General features: G+C 35.4%; 1 protein-coding gene across 3 annotated transcripts in view; it reads right to left on the reverse strand.

Moving 5' to 3' along the window:
- Positions 1-20,376, reverse strand: part of LIN28B (lin-28 homolog B) — a 116,261-nt gene that overhangs the window by 35,197 nt on the left and 60,688 nt on the right. For all 3 annotated transcript variants that reach the window (XM_032651459.1, XM_032651458.1, XM_032651457.1), the window contains exon 3: positions 15,519-15,703. In XM_032651459.1, the coding sequence (XP_032507350.1) occupies positions 15,519-15,703 (185 nt within the window). The remainder of the gene's footprint in view (positions 1-15,518; positions 15,704-20,376) is intronic.

Below are 20,376 nucleotides of genomic sequence, written 5' to 3' on the forward strand. Positions count from 1 at the left end.
CACTCCAGTGCCTGCGAGCCACAACTACTGAAGCCTGTGCACTCTAGAGCCTGCATGCCGCAACTACTGAAGCCTGCGCACTCTGGGGCCCGCGTGCTGCAACTACCGAGCCTGCGTGTTGCAACTACTGAAGCCCACACACCTAGAGCCCGTGCTCCGCAACAAGAGAAGCCACCGCAATGAGAAGCCCGTGCACAGCAAGAGTAGCCCCCGCTCACCGCAACTAGAGAAAAAAGCCCACGCACAGCAATGAAGACCCAGCACAGCCAAAAAATAAATAAGTAAAAATAAAGGACACAAAAATAACTTGAAAAAAATGGGTCAACATAACCTATATGCTCCTCCAATCCCATTCTCTTCTCTGATCTCAGAGTAGCATTATGATGAACTCAGCGTTCATCATGTTTCATATTTTTACCATAAATATAAGTATTCACAGACAATGCATAATATTACTTGATGGTTTAAAAAAATTAATAAAGATGAATAATATTGCATCGATCATTCTGCTGCTTGCTTTATTAATTAACATTATAGCGGGATTTTTAAAAAAGTAATCCAGACTGATAACGGTAGCTGTAGTCTGTTCATTTTAACTCAATTTCATTTTGAGAATATACTATAATTTAAGCATCCTCTTGGTAACAGACATTTAGGTTGTTTCTGAGTTGTTTTTTTTTTCTATTACAAGCAATGCTGCAATAAATATTTTTTTGCACAATTCTTTGTGTACATGTGACCGTAACCCACAGAGAAAACATTTTGCGTCATAATTCAGTACTCACATACACAAAAACACCCAGCATAACCCAAAAGTATATGAAACAATACTCTTACTACATGCACTTAACTCTGATGACTTTTATTGTTCTATTTCATTAAGAAATAGCACTAATACTTTCCATAATCTACCAAATTAATATCAAAAGGCACTAGTGGGTCCCAGCCCACATTCTGAAAAACACTGCTCTGGTAAATCCACCTAGAAGTGGAATCAAAGTATATGAAAAATTTTGATTCCACCAGATATTGCCACATTGCTCTCTCAAGTGGATTCATTGATTATGAGTCCCATCAGGACTGTGTGACATTCTTCACACTACTTAGTATGGTCAGACCTTAAAATTTCTGCTACTTCTATGGGAGTGAAATTATATCTCATTTAAATCAGTATCTTTTTGTTTATTGAATATTAATTTTTTTCTTTTATAAATTACTATTTGCTCATTTTTCTGTTGGGCTTTTACTTCCTTTTGATTTGTAGTCCTTTATATATTATGGATATTAATTCCTTATCAACTACATGCAATACCTTTTGCAATATCTACATTGCAAATATCTTTTCCCACTCTATATTGTATTAGATTTCTAACTTTGTTTATACTGTTGGTGCTGGACTCTTTTATGTCAGTTAGGTTATGCCTGGTAACTATGTTTCCCAGAGTCTTTTTTCTGGATGGTTCTGGGTTACAGTCAGCCAAAAGAGAAACTCATATACTACAAGACATGGAAAGCAAAAACAAAGCAGAAGCCATTATCATGGTCAGCCACGGTAGCACACACAGATCTGCCCAGCACGTCCTGGCTTGCCCTCTCTGGTACTCTGTGCCCACCTTGTCTTCCCAATGTTGGTCCCACTGACCAGCAGCCTGACACCATCCCTTGTCTGCAAATCCAGAGAGGTTGTCACGACACAGAGGTAGCGGTTTCCATAGCTCTCCCCAGGGGCTCCCTCTCCCCAGTTCCTCTGCAATACCAGATACGCTTGGCTTTTTGGATTTCCCTGCATGCTTTGATTTGTCTATCTAGTCCAGGGCTTCTGAAGACTGGTTAGTGAATATTTCTCTAATGTACTGTATGTACTGACCCTTCCCTTGCCCATCAACTCTCACATTTGTGTAAGTTCTTTTTTTAAAAAAATTAATTATTTTTAAATTTATTTTTATTTTTGGCTACGTTGGGTCTTCGTTGCTGCACGTGGGCTTTCTCTAGCTGTGGTGAGTGGGGACTACTCTACGTTGCGGTACGTGGGCTTCTCATTACAGTGGCTCCTCTTGTTGCGGAGCACGGGCTCTAGGCGCACAGGCTTCAGTAGTTGTGGCACATGGGCTCAGTAGTTATGGCTTGCAGGCTCTAGAGCACAGGCTCAGTAGTTGTGGCGCACGAGCTTACTTGCTCTGTGGCATGTGGGATCTTCCCTGACCAGGGCTCAAACCCGTGTCCCCTGCATTGGCAGGCGGTTTCTTAACCACTGCACCACCAGGGGAAGTCCCTTGTGTAAGTTCTGAATCTTCAATTTTCATAACACTTAAAGTGGCTCTATCTTCCTGACTGAAACCTTTGCCAGGTAGAAATTTTAAATTCTGAAGTAGTCAATTTAATTTAACTGCTTATAGTTTGTATTTTTTGTGTCTTGTTTAAAAAAAAAAAAATCCTTCCCAAACTTAAGAGCTGTAAAGTTTTGCTTTACACCTTTAGATCTTCAGATATGTTATGAGGTCGGGGTCCAATTTTACTTTTTCTCTATAGTCAGATATACTACCAGGACCATTTATAATCTTTGCATTATTTTCCAAGATCTGAAAAGCACCTCTGCCATAAATTAATATTTGTATATATTCTCATTGCTAATGGTCTATTCATCCTTCACTGGGCCATCACCTCACTTATTTACATATACTTACATAGCTGTATAATAAATATAGATATCTGGTAGGGAGAGCCTTGAAACTTTGATTTTCATCTACAGAATTGTGAGGTTATTATTGGTCTTATTAACTTCCAAGTCAATTTAAAATCGACCTTATTGGAATTCTGAATGAAATTACATTGAATCTGTAGATTAATTTATAGGAAATTATGCTCTTTAAAATATTGAGTCTTGCCATTTATTAACAAAATATCTTTCTCCATTTATTTAGGTTTGCTTTTATATACCTCAATATGTTTATCATTTCTCCATAAATATCTTTCATAGTTTTGTTAGATTTATTCCTAGGTATAGTATATTACAGTTTATGTTCCAATTGTGAAACAAACCCTTATTTTATTTTTAATTTTTTAAATGTTTTTAAGAATTAAATTGTGCCATGACACCTAATGATTGCACTTTTTTCTTTTTTTTGGCTGCATCGGGTCTTCTTTGCTGCATGGGCTTTCTCTAGTTGTGGCAAGTGGGGGTTATTCTTCATTGCAATGCACAGGCTTCTCATTGCAGTGGTTTCTCTTGTTGCAGAGCATAGGCTCTAGGCATGTGGGCTTCAGTAGTTGTAGCACACAGGCTCAGTAGTTGTGGCTCACGGGCTCTAGAGCGCAGGCTCAGTACTTATGGCGCACAGGCTTAGTTGCTCCACGGCATGCGGGATCTTCCCAGACCAGGGCCCGAACCCATGTCTCCTGCATTGGCAGGTGGATTCTTAACCACTGTGCCAACAGGGAAGTCTCAGCAAACCCTTTTTAAAATACCAGTTTCTAATTGTGAATTCCTAGGATGCAGAACTGTCCTTACACTCCAGATATTCATTTGTTCTTAGTTTGACTTTTGTGTATTTATAACTAGCAATCTTGTTAAATTTTTTTTATTCCAATAATTTATCTATGGATAACCATGGATATAAAATCATATTGATGTGAATAACAAAGCATTTGCTTTCTTCTTTTCCAATCCTTAGATCTTTTACTTAGTTTTCTTCTCTTATTACATTGGTAGCACCTCCAGTAGTATCAATACCAAACCCAAGAGGGGACTCTAGATGGGCTATTAAAACTGAGAGGACTAAAAGCAACTGCTTAAATCAGAGAACAGAATCTCAAGTCAGCCAAGTAGGAAAAAGAAAGGATTGACTTAATAGCAGTTCCATACAATGATACTATAAAAAAAAAAAAAAAATCACTGTCCCCAGAGGCTTTTATTTGTGACAGCATAGAAGTGAGGAAGCAGGCCAAGTATAAAGAGCCCTGGTTCAAATTTAGCACAGGCAAGCAACTGAGCTCCTCTAACCATGATCATATACCTGCTTACCCAGTTAATGAAGATATCTATGAAATTCAGTTGTCCTTAGTACAAGAGTCTTGAAAAACTGAGTTTAAAAAATAATTACAGGGCTTCCCTGGTGGCGCAGTGGTTGAGAGTCCGCCTGCCGATGCAGGGGACACGGGTTCGTGCCCCGGTCTGGGAGGATCCCACACGCCGCGGAGCAGCTGGTCCCGTGAGCCATGGCTGCTGAGCCTGCGCTTCCGGAGCCTGTGCTCCCCGGCGGGAGAGGCCACAACAGTGAGAGGCCAGGGTACCGCAACAACAACAAAAAATTACGAAAACTATAGATAATATTAACTCTCTATCACAAAAGGAAAGGAAACATTTAACTTTGATCCTTATTAGCCCATATATTTAGAATAATCATACAACAGACAAGACTTGAAGAAAAATTTTAAACTTAAAGAAAAGTTTTAGAGGCCAAAATTCTTGACTTCTTGCTTGACTTGTTCTAGATTTCCCTTTAAGAGAACATTTTCCCCTTTACAAAAACATTTTCTAAATTTAATATTTGTTCTCTGCTTATATCCGAAGTATCTATACTTTACAGGTAGTTCTTCATTATATGAAAATGCATATGTTAAAATTTTTACTTTAGATGGTAATTTATTATGAATCTGATTTTACAGAAGTAGAAACTGTGTTACTAAATTACTACTTCTTATCGATAAGTGCAAGCATATTAAAATCTATTTATTAAAGTTTGGTAATCTTATCTACACCAACAAAAAGAACCATCTCTTTATCATATGAGAATAATTCAAGTTGTAGCTCTTAATATGTTTACTTTAACCAAATTTCAAAAAACAAAAATTCCAGTGTAAATTTAGAAGGAGCTTTGCAAAAGGCTCTTCAAGTTCATAAGAACTGAATTTGACTTGTACTTCCTTATTAATGGAGAATAAAGAAAGGCTAGCTGAAGGCTGCTAACAACTTTGTAATTCTCTGAAAATGGCACTTGGGCTTGGGACACAGGACTAGTATTTCAGTGGAGGAATTTGGCAGTATAAAGTATAGACATTTTCTGTGGATCAGTCTTCATCTTAGTCAGCCCTTATTGTTCAAACAGGAACAGACTGGATCTCCTAGCAGATATAAGCATGAGGATTCATGTTTTTTAAAGTTTACAACTAACACTCTGAACAATGTTGTATGTTCATTAAAAATATACATACTTAGTATTAAAGGCTAAATTAATTTCTTTTTTTGAAAGGATCTCCAAGTTTAAAGTATTAGCCACTTTTCATAATCCCTTTTATTAAAACCATACAATAAATAATCTTATTTTCACCAAGACCAGTCTAAAGTAAGGAAGCTATGTAAAGTTACTTCTTAAACCCACAATTTCTACTTGTTATATTATAAGTTGCTTCTGGACCATTTCTTTTCTATAGGCATTATTTTACTATTTATTTTGCTTAGAATAAAATGGCAATCAGAGAACCTAAAATTGTGATTATTTGCCACTTGGCTTCTGACCATTCTCATCAGGCAACTTGGGAGACCTATGCAGCGCCAAATGAAGTTCTGCCCACACAATGTCTTGTGGTGGGTGATGAGAATGGCACATTGTCTGCCTAGTCCGAACAGAGGTCACAGCAGGGAGAGCATCTGCTAAGATAATGTGAATGAAGGAAACAACCATAATTGCCTCATTAAGAGATCTCTGGCCAAATAATCACAAGAAGAAAGGAACCCACCCTAAAATTAGGTATATAATAAGGAAAATTTGGGGTAGAATTAAAAAATGCAGAATTCAGGAGACTTGGGTATTCCACTGGTTTTGCTAATTTTCTTAGTCACTGTATGAATGAATGGAAACGTGGATGCAACAGTTCAGTTATTCAACTCCAGCCCTTGCCAGTCATTAGTAAGAAGCAGAAGATGCAGATTCACAGCTGTCCAGGATACAAACAAATGTAAAATATAGGGTGGTGGGGAATTGCTTACAAGGGACCAAAACTTAGGAACTAAGATTTAAAGTCTATTTTGAAATTACAATGAAGAGCATACAGTCTAAGAACGGGAGGGAAAAAAGGAAAGGGAAAAAAGGAAATTGTCTCTGCTTAACCAATTTACTTTCTTCTGTTTTCTATCTCTATGTTTTAAAAATAGATTTTTCTTATGTCAATGGTATATAATTACAACTAAATCCTCAGTCACTTTAAATTATATATAATTGAATATATATTTCATTCAACTGCTGATAAAATTATTTCACAGTAAAAGCTAAGGTAAATATTTTCCCAATTTCGATTTAAATTAAGCATCTAAGCTGAATGAAAAACTAAAATGTATTGAAACTGTGACAAATTATTTTTGCATTTCCTGATATTTGGAGATTAAGCTTTATTAATTTGTATTATACAGTTAACATTGTATAAATAGAATCTTGTAGTGAATTATGATTATTAAATTTTTCTGATTCCAACAAACACAGTAAAATTAGCTTGTTACAACCACAAGCCAGGTTTAAAATAAGCAAACTATTTGATGACTTTGATGTTTTGCACCCAAAATGTGCTGGCTAATTTTTCCATTCCATTTACCATTCCGGTCTTTAAACTGCCTTAATCTCCTGCCCTCAGATGTTGACCTTGTGAGAATAGGGGTCATAGGTCAGAATAGACAGACCTCAAAGGATCTGGACTATCAATTCATGCCTGAGAGATTTCTCTTCCACAATAGGAACCTACTAAACAGCAAATTCCTAAATCTAATCACACAAGTATCAGGGTGAAACAGTTATTTATTGGAATTTGTTGATTTACATTTTTCAAACATCTCCTGCACCTAAAGAGCATTTTTCTTTTTCTTTTGGGAGCAGGTTCTGGGACATAATAAATATGAAAATAAAATCATTGAAAGAATTTTTAATATAAAACAGATATCCTTAATAAAATGGCACCATAAACCTGAGTACAGCTTTATTGTTTCCAGGAATGCTATGTGGATTTCAAAAATATAGAACTAGAATTCCTAACTATAAAGTACCTGAGAAACTTCAAATTATACCACAGAGATAATGAGTGTAAGAGATTATACTGCCACAGAGGTGGATGGGGAGGGAGTGGAGGAGGGTTACCACTAGTTAGTTTTGAGCTCTCTAAAGGAGAATGAGGGAATTAAATAAGTATTTTTTCTTTTTAATAAACAGGTGAAAATATATGATCCTTCAGTGAGGACAGACAAAAGCAAAATTCTTATGGCTTCCAAATCTTCTTGCAAATTAAAAAATTTGAAACCACAAAACTAGGACCCTGTAAAAATAACTCTTCTATCATACATCTTTAATTTTTTTAAAAAAGGCAAGTTCCCTCTTCTGAGCTGAGAATTTAGACATATAAAATGAGTTTCTATTTACATTCACTTTGGTCTTTCTGGCCATACATGGTAAATATAACATAATGTACCATTCTAACACCATTTTAACACTGGACTATAAGGAATGTCAAATTTCATAATCAGTTTTTAAGTCTAAATGAAGAGCATCTTAAAAATGATAAATTTACAAGTCTTTCTAACATGAACAAATGAATTTCCTATACTTCCATGCCAAAAGCAGTAATACGGAACATCATAACAATTAACCTTCTTTCTAAACAAAATACACTGAAAGTTCAACTCATGTAGAAAATCAAAAAGCTTACTCATGTGCTAATGCAGTGATGCAAATGTATTATTGCCTGAAATGGAATGAAAGCAATAGAACGTTGGTATTATTTTCTAAGTTATTTTAAAAATCTCAAGTCAACATTGTTGAAAGGGAACTTGCATTATTATGAATAGCACTTCTTGCACACTGCGGTTGGGTCAAAAGATGTGGAAGGTTGAGAACAAAGAAGACAGTCACTATGCTAGAAAAAAATTACAATAAAAAAGGAGGTTAAAAAAACCATAAATAAAAAACCACAAAATTATATGTATATATTTATACCTATCATGCATATATGCATTTCAAATATTTTTTTAAATTACACATATTTTTATTTTTTAATTATTAAGGATTAAAATAATTTAATCTACATAGAAACATTTCCAGACCATTTGTTTCAGTCCACATCATTTTTACTAATATAACACATATGTTAATACAAACTGAAATTTTATTATATAAAATATTTAATTCTATATTACAGGTTGACATAATTATTTCATATAAATAAGATAGTGACAAATAAATAAAATCCTCATTCTACTATCTTCCCCCACAATTTCATTCTGTTAGAAGTTACTTCTTTTTCCTCATAGTAAATTGTAGCTCTTTAAAGAATAAAAAGATACCAAAATATACGCCAGTTTTTCAGAATAAGAATAAAGTTTTAAAATCTTTTATTAACAACAACCTTCATGTTAGCATAAAGAGAGCTTTTATAAGGTCATTAAATCTCTTTACTCTTCTGATAATGAACATAAGAAAAAGTAAACAGCAAATATAAATCAAAAATTATTTCATTTAAAAATTTAAGAAAATATTTTAAACATAAGAGAATTTAAAAGTTAATATTTACTGCTATTATGTAGCTGGATGCTAGTAACAGCATACTAAATTCAGCAGAATTAAGACAATAAAAAAATAAACTCACTTTCTTTTGCAAATAGTTTACTTAAAATTAAGATAGAATCTTTAAAATTATTTTTTTATTTCTTGCCACAGAAACATAAATCTTCTCAAAAATATGATTCTATATATAGATGTATATATATATAGAACAAATAAGTTCTCTTGAGTGACAAAACCAAATTTGAATTTGTTAAAATAAACATTTTAGAGCTTTAATTTTTAAACCTGAAATGACAGAAATTAAACTTTCTAACTTAAAAACATTTCAAGAGAAAAGATATAGTTTTCAACAGATGGTGTTTGAACAATTCATATTATTCACAGGCGAAAAATGAGCCTAGACCTCAACCTCACACTTCACACAGGGGAAAAAAACTCTGTGATTAATCAAATTTGGAGTTAATCAAAGATTTTTTTAAACATGACAAAAAATAAAAGATTGATAAACGTCTTTATCAAAATTTAAAACTTTTGCTCTGTGGGAGATACTTAAGAGACTGGAACAATAAACCACAAACTCAGAAAAAATATTTGCAAATCATAAATCTAAGGACTTGTATCCACAATTTATATAAAGAGCTCTCAAAATGCAACAATAAGAATCCAGTTTTCTGGATTTTACAATAATAACTAATAGTAAGATAGAAATATTATAATATGCTATAATAAAAGTTATATGAATATCTCTCTCTCAAAACATCTTATTGTATAAATTTAATGTCTTTCCCATTTTAACTATGCACTTATCATGCACTGTGGCCATAACTTTTGCAGCTTGGGATGCAACAGCAAGAATATCACAAATTTCTTTTTCCTTCTTCACAATTTCACAGATAGAAGATTCCTTCATATCATATCTTAGCAACCTTAGCACATGATTTTTTTTTTCCTGATTAAGTCAAGACCTTTCTCCTTTTCACTTAGAAGAAGCACTTCGCGGCTGCTCTTTGGCATATCCAAATTGCCAGCAACACTACTCCTGTGCTTTGGAGCCATTATTAAGTAAAAAAAGGGTTATTTGAACACACACACTGCGATATCATGATAGTCAAACTGATATCCAAGATGGCTGCTAACTGACTAATGGACAGTGTATGCTGGACAAAGGGATGATCCAGGTCTGGATGGAACAAAGCAAATGGTGCAAGATTTCATCACACTACTCAGAACACTGCAGTTTAAAACTTACCAATTGTTTATTTCTGGAATTTTCCATTTAATATTTTTGACAACTGATGACCATGGATAACTGAAATCCCAGAAAGCAAAACTGTGGATAAGGGGGGAATACTATGTTGATACACTCAAAAGTTTGGATGAATTTCAAAGTCATTATGTTGAGTAAAAAGAGCTAATTTCAAAAGGTTACAAATGAACTAAGCCCAAATTAGGAGAAGGAAGAAAATAAAGACCACAGTGGAAATAAATGAAATAGAGACTAAAAAGACAATAGAAAAGATATATGAAACTAAGAACTGATATTTTGAAAAGATATACAAAATAGACAAAGCTTGAGCTAAACTTCAGAGAGAGAGAGGAAAAGAGAGAGAACCCAAATAAATAAAATTGGAAATGAAAGAGAAGACATTACACCTGATACAACAGAAATACAAAGGATTATAAAAGACTACCATGAGCAATTATAAACCAACAAATTGAATAAACTAAAAGAAATGGATAAATCTCAAGAAACATGCAATCTACCAAGCCTAGAACATGAAGAAATAGAAAATCTGAGCATACGAATTACTAGTAAGGAGACTGAATCAGTAATCAAAAACATCTCAAAAACAAAAAAGTCCACGACCACGTGGCTGCATTGGTGAATTCTACTAAATATTTAAAGAAGAATTAATATCAATCCTTAAACTCTTCGCAAAAACAGAGGAGGAGGGAACACTTCCAAACTCATCTTATGAGACCAGCATTACCCTGTTACTAAAACCAGACATGAATAGTATGAGAAAAGAAAATGACAGGTCAATATCCTGGATGAATATAGATGCAAAATCCTCAACAAACTATGAGAAAACCAAAATTCAACAATAGATTAAAAGGGTCCTACATCACTATCAAGTGGGATTTATTCCAGAAATACAAGGATGATTCAACATCTGCAAATCAATCAATGTGATATATATATACCATGTTAACAAAATGAAGGATAAAAACCATGATTATCTCAGTAGATGCAGAAAAAGCATTTGACAAAATTCAACATCTATTCATGGTAAGAACTTTCAATAAAGTAGGTATAGAGAATGTACCTCAACATAATAAGGGCCATATATGACACAGCTAACATCATACTATGGTGAGAAGCTGAAAACTTTCCTCTAAGATCAGAAACAACACAAAAACACCCATTCTTGACACTTGATTCACATAGTACCAGAAGTCCTAGACAGAGCAGTTACATAAGAAAAAGAAAGAAAAGCATTCCAAATTGGAAAGAAAAAATAAAATTGTCTCTACTTGCAGATAACATGGTATTGAACATAGAAACCTCCAAAGACTACACCAAAACAGTTAGAACTAAAAAATGAATTAAATAAATTTACAGGATAAAAACTCAATATACAAAAATCAGTTAATTTTTATATACTAACAACTAGCTATCAAAAAAGAAAATTAAGAAAACAACCCCATTTACAATTGCATGAAAAAGAATGAAAATCCCTAGGAATAAATGTAACCAAAGAGGTGAAATATCTATACACTAAAAATTACATGACACTGATGAAAGAAAATGAATAATTTTTTAAAAAATTGAATAAAACACAAATAAATGGAAAGATTTCTGTGCTCATGGATTAGAAGAATTAATACTATTAAAGAGTCCATATCACCTAAAGTGATCTACAGATTCAATGCAATCCTTACTAAAGTTACAATGGACTTTTGCACAGAAATAGTACAAACAACCCTAAAATTTGTATGTAACCACAAAAGACCCAGAATAGCCAAAATAATCTTGAGAAAGTACAAAAATCTGGAGGTGTCACACTCCCTGATTTCTAACTGTACTTTGTAACTGCACTACAAAGCAATAGTACTCAAGCAGTACTCAAGCATTTGGCATAAAAACAGAAACATAGATTATGGAACAAAACAGAGAACTAAGAAATAAACTCACACATATGTGGTCAATTAATTTACAACAAAGGAACCACAAATATACAATGCAGAAAGGATAGTCTCTTCAATAAATGGTGTTGGGAAAACTGGAGAGCCACGTGCAAAGGACTGAAACTGCACTACTACCTTACACCATACAGGAAAACCAATTCAAAACACTGAAAACTTGAACATAAGACCTGAAATATAAAACTCCTAGTAGGAAATATAAGCCTTAAGCTCTTTGACAACGGTCTTGGCAATTATTTGACACCAAAAGCAAAGGCAACAAAAGCAAAAACAAAAGCAAAAATCAAATGGAACTATATCAAACTAAAAAGCTTCTGCACAGCAAAGGAAACAATTAACAAAAAAGGCAACCTATAGAATGGGAGAAAATATTTGCAAATCATCTACCTGATAAGGGGTTAATATCCAAAGAATATAAAGGATTCATACCAGCGAAAAGCAAACAAGCAATCCAGTTTAAAAATGGGCAGAGGCCATTTACAATCACATCAAAAAGAATAAAGTACCTAAGCATAAATCTAACTAAGGAGGTAAAAGATCTGTAATCAGAAAACTGTAAGACACTGATGAAAGAAACTGAAGAGGACGCAAACAGATAGAAAGATATACCATGTTCATGGATTGGAAGGATTAATATTGTTAAATGACCATAGTACCCAAGACAATCTACAGATTCAATGCAATCTCTATCAAAATGCCAATGGCATTTTTCACAGAACTAGAACAAATAATTTTAAAATCTGTATGGAAACACAAAAGACCCTGAATAACCAAAACAATCTTGAGAAAGAAGAATTGAACTAGAGGAATCATGCTCCCTGACTTCAGACTATACTACAAACCTACCATCAAAAGAGCATGGTACTGGCACAAAAACAGACACCTAGATCAATGGAACAGGATAGAAAGTCCAGAAATAAACCCACACATGGTCCATTAATCTATGACAAAGGAGGCAAAAATACACAATGGGGGCAAGACAGTCTCTTCAGTAAGAGATGCTGGGAAAACTGGACAACATGTAAAACAATGAAATTAGAACATTTTCTCACATCATATACAAAAATAAACTCAAAATGCATTAAAGACCTAAATGTAAGACTAGAAGCCATAAAACTCCTAGAAGAAAACACAGGGAGAACACCCCTTGACATTAACTCTAGCAATATTTTTTTGGATCTGTCTCCTACAGCAAGAAACAAAAGCAAAAATAAACAAATGGGACCTAATTAAACTTAAAAGCTTTTGCACAACAAAGGATACCATTGACAAATGAAAAGACAACCTACTGAATGGGAGAAAATATTTGCAAATGATACAATTGAGAAGGTGTCAATATCTAAAATATATAAATAGCTCATAGAACTCAATATCAAAACAAACCAAACAATCCCATTAAAAATGAGCAAAATACCTGACTAGACATTTTTCCAAAGAAGACATACAGATTCACCATTGCTAATCATCAGAGATATGCAAATCAAAACCACCATGAGATGTTACCTCACACCTTTGCGGAAACTGTTTAAAGTTTTAAAATATATTACAGATGTATAGCATTTGTATATAGTATTTTACTTAGAGTAATGCCATCAAGGTCCAACCATGTTGCCACAAATGGCAAGATTCCATTCTTTTTTATGGCTGAGTAATAGTCCATTGTGTGTGTGTGTGTGTGTGTGTGTGTGTGCGCGTGTGCATATATTTCACAAGCTGAAAAAGATACTTCCTATATATTTGGGACAAACGATTACCATGATAAATATACAAAGAGAATGTGAGATAACAGGAAATACATATTGGTCTTTGCCCCTGGTTCCTGGCACAGAGCTCCTAAAACCCTTGTAATTTCCTAAGTGATAAGAACACTAGAAGCTCCTCTTTTTCTAATATCAGTCTTTGACCTCTGTTCCTGACACAGGGCTCCTGAAACCCTTGTAATTTCCTGGGTGATAGAAGAGTCTTCTGTTCTAATGAGGTGACACTGGGTGGGCTCCTGGATAGCTCCTGAGTGAGGGCTGATCACTGGAAAGACCAAGCTATGATTAGAAGCTTGGAATTTTCAGCCCCACTCCCAGTTTTCTTGAGAAGGAAAAGGGGTTGAAAATCAAGCCTACGTGATGAAGCCTCTGTAAAATCCCCAAAGTACAAAATGCAGAGGGCTTCCAGGTTGGCAAACATATCCACATTGGGAGGGTGAAGCACTCCAGCCTGCTGGGAACAGAAGCTCCTATGCTCGGGACCCTCAAGACCTCACTCTATGTATCTGTTTATCTGGCTGTCATCTGTATCCTTTATCTGCTGTTATCATAACCTTGATAAACTGGTAAATGTAAGCATTTCCCTGAGTTCTGAGAGCTGCTCTAGCAAATTAAACAAACCTGAGGAGAGGATCGTGGAAACCTCTGATTTGTAGCCAACTCAGACAGAAGTTGCGGGTAACCTGGGTTACTTGCAACTGGCATCTGAAATGTGGTGGGACAGCCTTGTGGGACTGAGCCCTTAACCTATGGGACCCGACATTATCTCCAGGTAGACAGTGCCAGAATTGAGTTAAATTGTAGGACACCCAGCTGGCATTGTGGAGAATTGCTTGGTGTGGGGAAAAACCTCCACAAATTTGGTGACCAGAAGTGAAGCAGTCTGTGTAAAAGTAATGGAGACACACAGGAGAGAAACATAATATGGAAGAACTGAGTTCTTCCCAGCATAGGAAAGAGGAAAACTGAGATTTTTTTTCTAAAGAGAGAAGTTAGAAATCAACAATAGCAAATGAACATCTCAGTGGAAAATAAGCACAGGACAAGAAACATGCAATTCACAGAAGATAAAAATGAAAATTAACATATAAAAATATATTTAACCTTAGTCAAAGGATGCAAAGAAAAAAAGTAAGCTGCATTTCTTAACCTATGTAATTGGAAAAGATTTAAGAGATGACATTATTCAATGAGCAGTCTCAATTTTAAAGGGGTTGTATACACTGGCCCTAACCATTTCTGAAGAGCAGTTTGGAAATAGATATCAAAATTTTTAAAGTGCATAGTTTTTGATCCAGATTTTTTCAGTACTAGGTATTTATCCCTTATGATATAATCAGACAATTTTAAAAAATGTACATATAAGGATTCTTACTAAGGTGTTACTGATAAATTTAAAATACTGGAAATAGCCTAAATTTAACAATTCAATTAATTTAACGTAGCCTTGTTTTAAATTTTGGTACATTCACACAGTGGGAATTTATGCAGGTGCTGAAGACTACCATGGAATGTTCCACCATACACTTCTAAGTGAAAAAAAATGCAAGTTTCAAAAATACTGCATACATATTATGATTCCCACCTGTAGTTAACATTTCCAGTGACTTTTTTATATTTGAATTTTCTGTAGTGAGTTATCTTTTCCAAACAGACAAAATAATAAACGTATTTTCATTTGAAAAAACAGGTGAGGTGTTGAGATGTACAGAGGGGCACCTCTGTCTGTTGGGAACTTCAACTTCCCATTTGTGGTCTCTGAACAGTCTGGTGGAAATAATGGTTGGGAGACTGTCTAGTGTGCAATACTGAAGGCTCAGTTAAGTATATTCTGCAGAGAGTTCAAGTTGCAAGATAGCCTATATTTCTGAGAAATTCGATTCAAATACTCAGTGGTTGCATTTTATTTTATTGTGGCTAGATTTAATAACATAATAAAAATATAAATTAAAATTTTAGAAATCTTTTCCAAATACAATAAACTCACAGGCTAACAAGGTAAAATGATTACCTGTCTCCCTTTGGTTTTCTTTTTTGTAGTGTCTTCCCTTTGGGTCTTCTTTCACTTCCTAAGCAGGGGCTCCCACCAGGTCCTGTTACCCGTATTGATTCAAGGCCTTTGGAAGATTTTTTAAATGTGAACTCCACTGGTTCTCCTTCTTTTAGGCTTCTAAATCCTTCCATGAATAATTTGCTCTGAGAAGAGCAGGGGAGGGAGGGAGAGAGAAAGAGAGATCATGATTATTAATGCTTTATAAATTATCTCTGTGATTTTAAGATTAACACAGCAAGATATCCCCAGTTATTCATTGCTAAGTATAAAATCTTTTTTTTTAAAGTTCAGTGAAAGGCATACCATTTAAAAGTTTCCTGTTGTAATGCTGACAGTGGGAGAATAAACTAATACCATTTTTAAAGGAATTTGGCAATACTTACAAAAATTTTAATGTGTATATTTTTTGACCCAGCAATTCCACTTCAAGGACTCTCCTATAGACATACTCACACAAAGGTCCCTCCACCCCCATCACACACAAAAACCTATAACAAAATTCACTACGGTACTGCTGCCTGGTAGAAAAATTACAGCTACCCTAAGGTCCATCAACGGGAAACTGATGAAATAAATGATAGTAGAGGTATATAATGTAACACTGTTGAGCCATTAAAAGATCTATATGTATTAATGTGGGGAAAATAAACACGTAATACTGATGAGTAAAAAAAGTAAGGATAAAGAACAGTGTGTCTACCATAACACCATCTATGTAGAGAAGTGTTTAAAAGATACATGTTTACTTATGTAGCAATGGGGTCTGGAACAATCGACAGCAAACCATGAACAGTCATTTTTCTCTAGTCCTTTTTTGGGAAAGTGGGGAAGCTTCTGGATACACACATTATTGTGTTGTTTGAACTTTCTTGTAATTTGAAAGATACTTAGTTTTTACCAAAAAAAAAAAAAAAAAAAAAAGTTTCCTGATTGGAAAAGTGTAACTTTGGTTACAAATAATTGGCTCTTTCAATCTAACTCTTCATCAAAGTCAATGTGCCAATTCAAACTATATTAAAATAAGTAAATCATTCTAATTTTATTTATTTCTTCAAATCCCCTTGTGTACATCTTACAGATCTAATTTTGAGTACGATGTAGTTCTTTAAGACTTTTCTGAATTTGGGGTCAAAAGGAAGCAAATCTGAATATAGTAGGTAGGAGACCCTGGTTCAAGTCCAGTTCTTTAAGAAAACAGGCATGCAACTTTGAATGAGTCATTTCTCTCTTTTCTGTTTAATCCGTAAAATTAAGGAATTTGAGTTTCCCCTCATGTGTTCAGAGGAACGATGGTCCTGAAAAAGATTCCATGAAAAAAGGATCTGGTGGTCAAATAAGTTTGTGAATTGCTACACCTCGTTTCTTCTTAGTTGGATCATATTAGCATATTAAAGTCTCTGAGATTTCATACCCTCCCCAACCTCCACTGAAATAAAAATCTTGTTTAACTGTGTTTAACTCAGGAATTTCCCGACCTAATTGATCCCAGAGACCTTTCTTTATAACTACAGATGACTAACATACTTAAGGAAATGCTGGACCAGAAAAATCTCCACCCTTCCCAAGTCCATGACTCTAAAGGTAGGTAAATAATTACATATAACCAAATAATTACATGGAAAAGATAAAATCAACACTTCAAATTTCAATGCAAAAGGGGACTCTTCATTATGAAAGTAATACGGCACATGAAAACAGGGGTTTTAACCAGTTTCTAGTGCAGGTCGTCTGACACTGAGAAAGCCTGCACATGGAAGTGTAATTTGGCAGCACCTTTTCTGCTCCCTGATGCTGTGTAGGAATTAGAGAAAAAAAAAAAATCACAACTGCCTACATGCTGTAAAATTTTTTTTAATTATTGTTTTCAAAACTTTATATAATATTTCCAAATCTTCTATTTTTTTCTCCTAAGCTCTCTCCTCACTAATTATAAACAGTCCTTTGCTTTCATTTCCTTTCTTACTCCCTACTCTAAAAAGTGCAGATTATCAAATCAGATGAAGTGGCGCATAGGGTCAACTACTGCAATTAAGAGAAGGGAGGGATAGCAGTTTTAATTAGAGCTATCATATGTTCATGCTTTGTTTCTATAATCAAAATTCTGTCACTTATTTCCTCATAGTTCCTAGTGTACTGGCACACTTGATTTCATTTTCCATTATTACAATTTTTGATAGGTATCATTTGTAAGTGAACTGCATTTCTGAATCTAAAGTAAAATCCTGCTCTCTGGCTATTCTTCACGATATTCTGAAAGAATACTTTTTCCCCCATTCTGTCATATACTCCCCTCCTTCCCCAAATGAGTACATAAGGCAATTTAGATTCACAGTAATTGACAATAATAATAATAATATCCGTAAGAAACTATAATGGCTTTGCAAGAAAAGGACAAGAATTCACAGAGAATATTCTATCTTTGCTATTACACCAAAATTGCTGCTCCATAAGTGGGAAAGATTTGTTAAAGGTGGGGAATTAGCTTATTTTATTTCTTCACAAAAATCAACTTCTCCCCTTGCCTTGGCAATTTTTATTAAAGGTGCCTCCATTTTTCCAGTCATACTGGTTCCAATCCTTAGTTTTACCCAACCATTTACTGAATCAGGTGCATTCTTACTTTCATCTGCCCCAACCATTTCATTGGATTGCCACTGCCCTACTTCTGGTCCTAACTATTTCCTACCTGGATGAGTGTAATAGTTTCTTCATTGCTATTTCAGCATCAACTCTCCTCCCTACTCCTTAGCATCTTCCACACCTGCATATCTTCTCTGAATAAATCTTAGCCTGTTGGTCTCCTGTCTCAAAAATCTACAATACTTCCGTTAAATTGTAGGTAAGACCACTCATAATGTTACCTCTAGGTATATTTTCCACTTGCTTTCCCATTACTCTAATAAAGCTGGCTGACTTGTACTTCCCTAAGCACATTTCACGTTTTCTCATCTCTGTACTCCAACTTAGGCTGGTGGGGATGCATTTCTCTCTTAGTCATAGCTGTCTATCAAAATCTTACTCAAGATTCAAGGCATAATTCATAGGATCCTTTTTGCAATCATCCTCAATTGCCCAAGTTGGAAATTCCCTCCTCTTTCACTTAATTGATTCTTGTATATAGTTTTTATAATACACTGCTGCGTAATGCAGATATCTGTGTATGCCTTACTTTTATTTGCTCTTGTGGATTTTTCTTCTCCTGAAGGTCAGGGACTGTGATATATATCTTAGTATTTCCCAAAGGACTTAGCCTAATGCCTGCAAACAACTATCATTCAATAAGTACTTAAAAGAATCATAGATTTAGCATCAGTAAGATCATTAATCATTTAGTCCAACTCCCACTTGAAAAAAAAAGGTGGACTGAACTCTAAGGGGTTAAGCTCATGCCAAGTCAAATTTCCCAGCTCCTACTTCTGCTACATAAAATAACTTCTACTTTTAGTGTCAAGGTGACACTGTGCATGATACCTTTGGAATAAAATGCTGATAGGATTATAATGGTTCGTGGTAATAACGTTATTCTCTGACTCCATTCAGAAGTTAATATGGATCTATTTTTCTTGTTCTTCCTTCTTCCAATATTCTCTAATCACTCTCATTGCTATGCCTCACAATTCATGATGCTCTGCCTATGAGAACCAAGAATGCAGATTTATGTAGATTTTTGCTCAATCTACATGTAAGACTTTCATAAGGCGAGCCATTTGGTGTTTGGGCTTACACTGTCATCTGCAACATTTGTTTGGACAAAATAGACGTTTATCTTCTACAGGAAAGAATCGCAATTACTGAATGAATAAATGAACAAAGAAATGACCAAATGATTGTAGAAGCATTTAGAAGCTGCTGACATGCCTGCAAAGGTATCAGGCACTTACAAAGGGAACAGGCCAATTTTGAATGTGCACATATTAACTCATCTAATACCTTTAATTTGTGTTCCTCTTCCTCCAACCAAATAAGGTTCCTCTTTCTCCCACTTCCCTTTATTCCAAAATTTAAAATTCATTTTGGAAAAAATTTATTTCAGAATTATAAAAACACTGACTCTCAATTTCCTTGCTATACTCCTTTTCCTCCTCCCAATCATTTTTTTTTTTTTTTGCGGAACACGGGCCTCTCACTGCTGTGGCCTCTCCCGTTGCGGAGCACAGGCTCCGGACGCGCAGGCCCAGTGGCCATGGCTCACGGGCCCAGCCGCTCCGCGGCATGTGGGATCCTCCCGGACCAGGGCACGAACCCGTGTCCCCTGCATCGGCAGGCGGACTCTCAACCACTGCGCCACCAGGGAAGCCCCCCCCCCAATCATTTTCTTAAAGAGGAGAACCTTGTTCTCATAAATCCTCCCTCATTTTATTTATTTATTTTGGCTGCACCACGCAGCATATGGGGTCTTAGTTCCCCGTCCAGGGATCGAACCTGCACTCCCTGCAGTGGGAACTTAGAGTCTTAACCACTGGACTGCCAGGGAAGTCCCACCTCCCAATCATTTTCAAAGAATGACAGGGGGCTTCCCTGGTGGCGCAGTGGTTGAGCGTCCGCCTGCCGATGCAGGGGACACGGGTTCGTGCCCCGGTCCGGGAAGATCCCACATGCCGCGGAGCGGCTGGGCCCGTGAGCCATGGCCGCTGAGCCTGCGCGTCCGGGGCCTGTGCTCCGCAACGGGAGAGGCCACAACAGTGAGAGGCCCGTGTACCGCAAAAAAAAAAAAAAAAAAAAAAAAAAAAAAAAAAAAAAAAAAGAATGACAGGAACATGGAGTCAAACAACAGTGGTCCAAATACTAAACTTTATTTGCCAAGTATTCTACCCAA

Source organism: Phocoena sinus, chromosome 12 (assembly GCF_008692025.1).
Source record: "Phocoena sinus isolate mPhoSin1 chromosome 12, mPhoSin1.pri, whole genome shotgun sequence".
Taxonomy (NCBI): Eukaryota; Metazoa; Chordata; class Mammalia; order Artiodactyla; family Phocoenidae; genus Phocoena; species Phocoena sinus.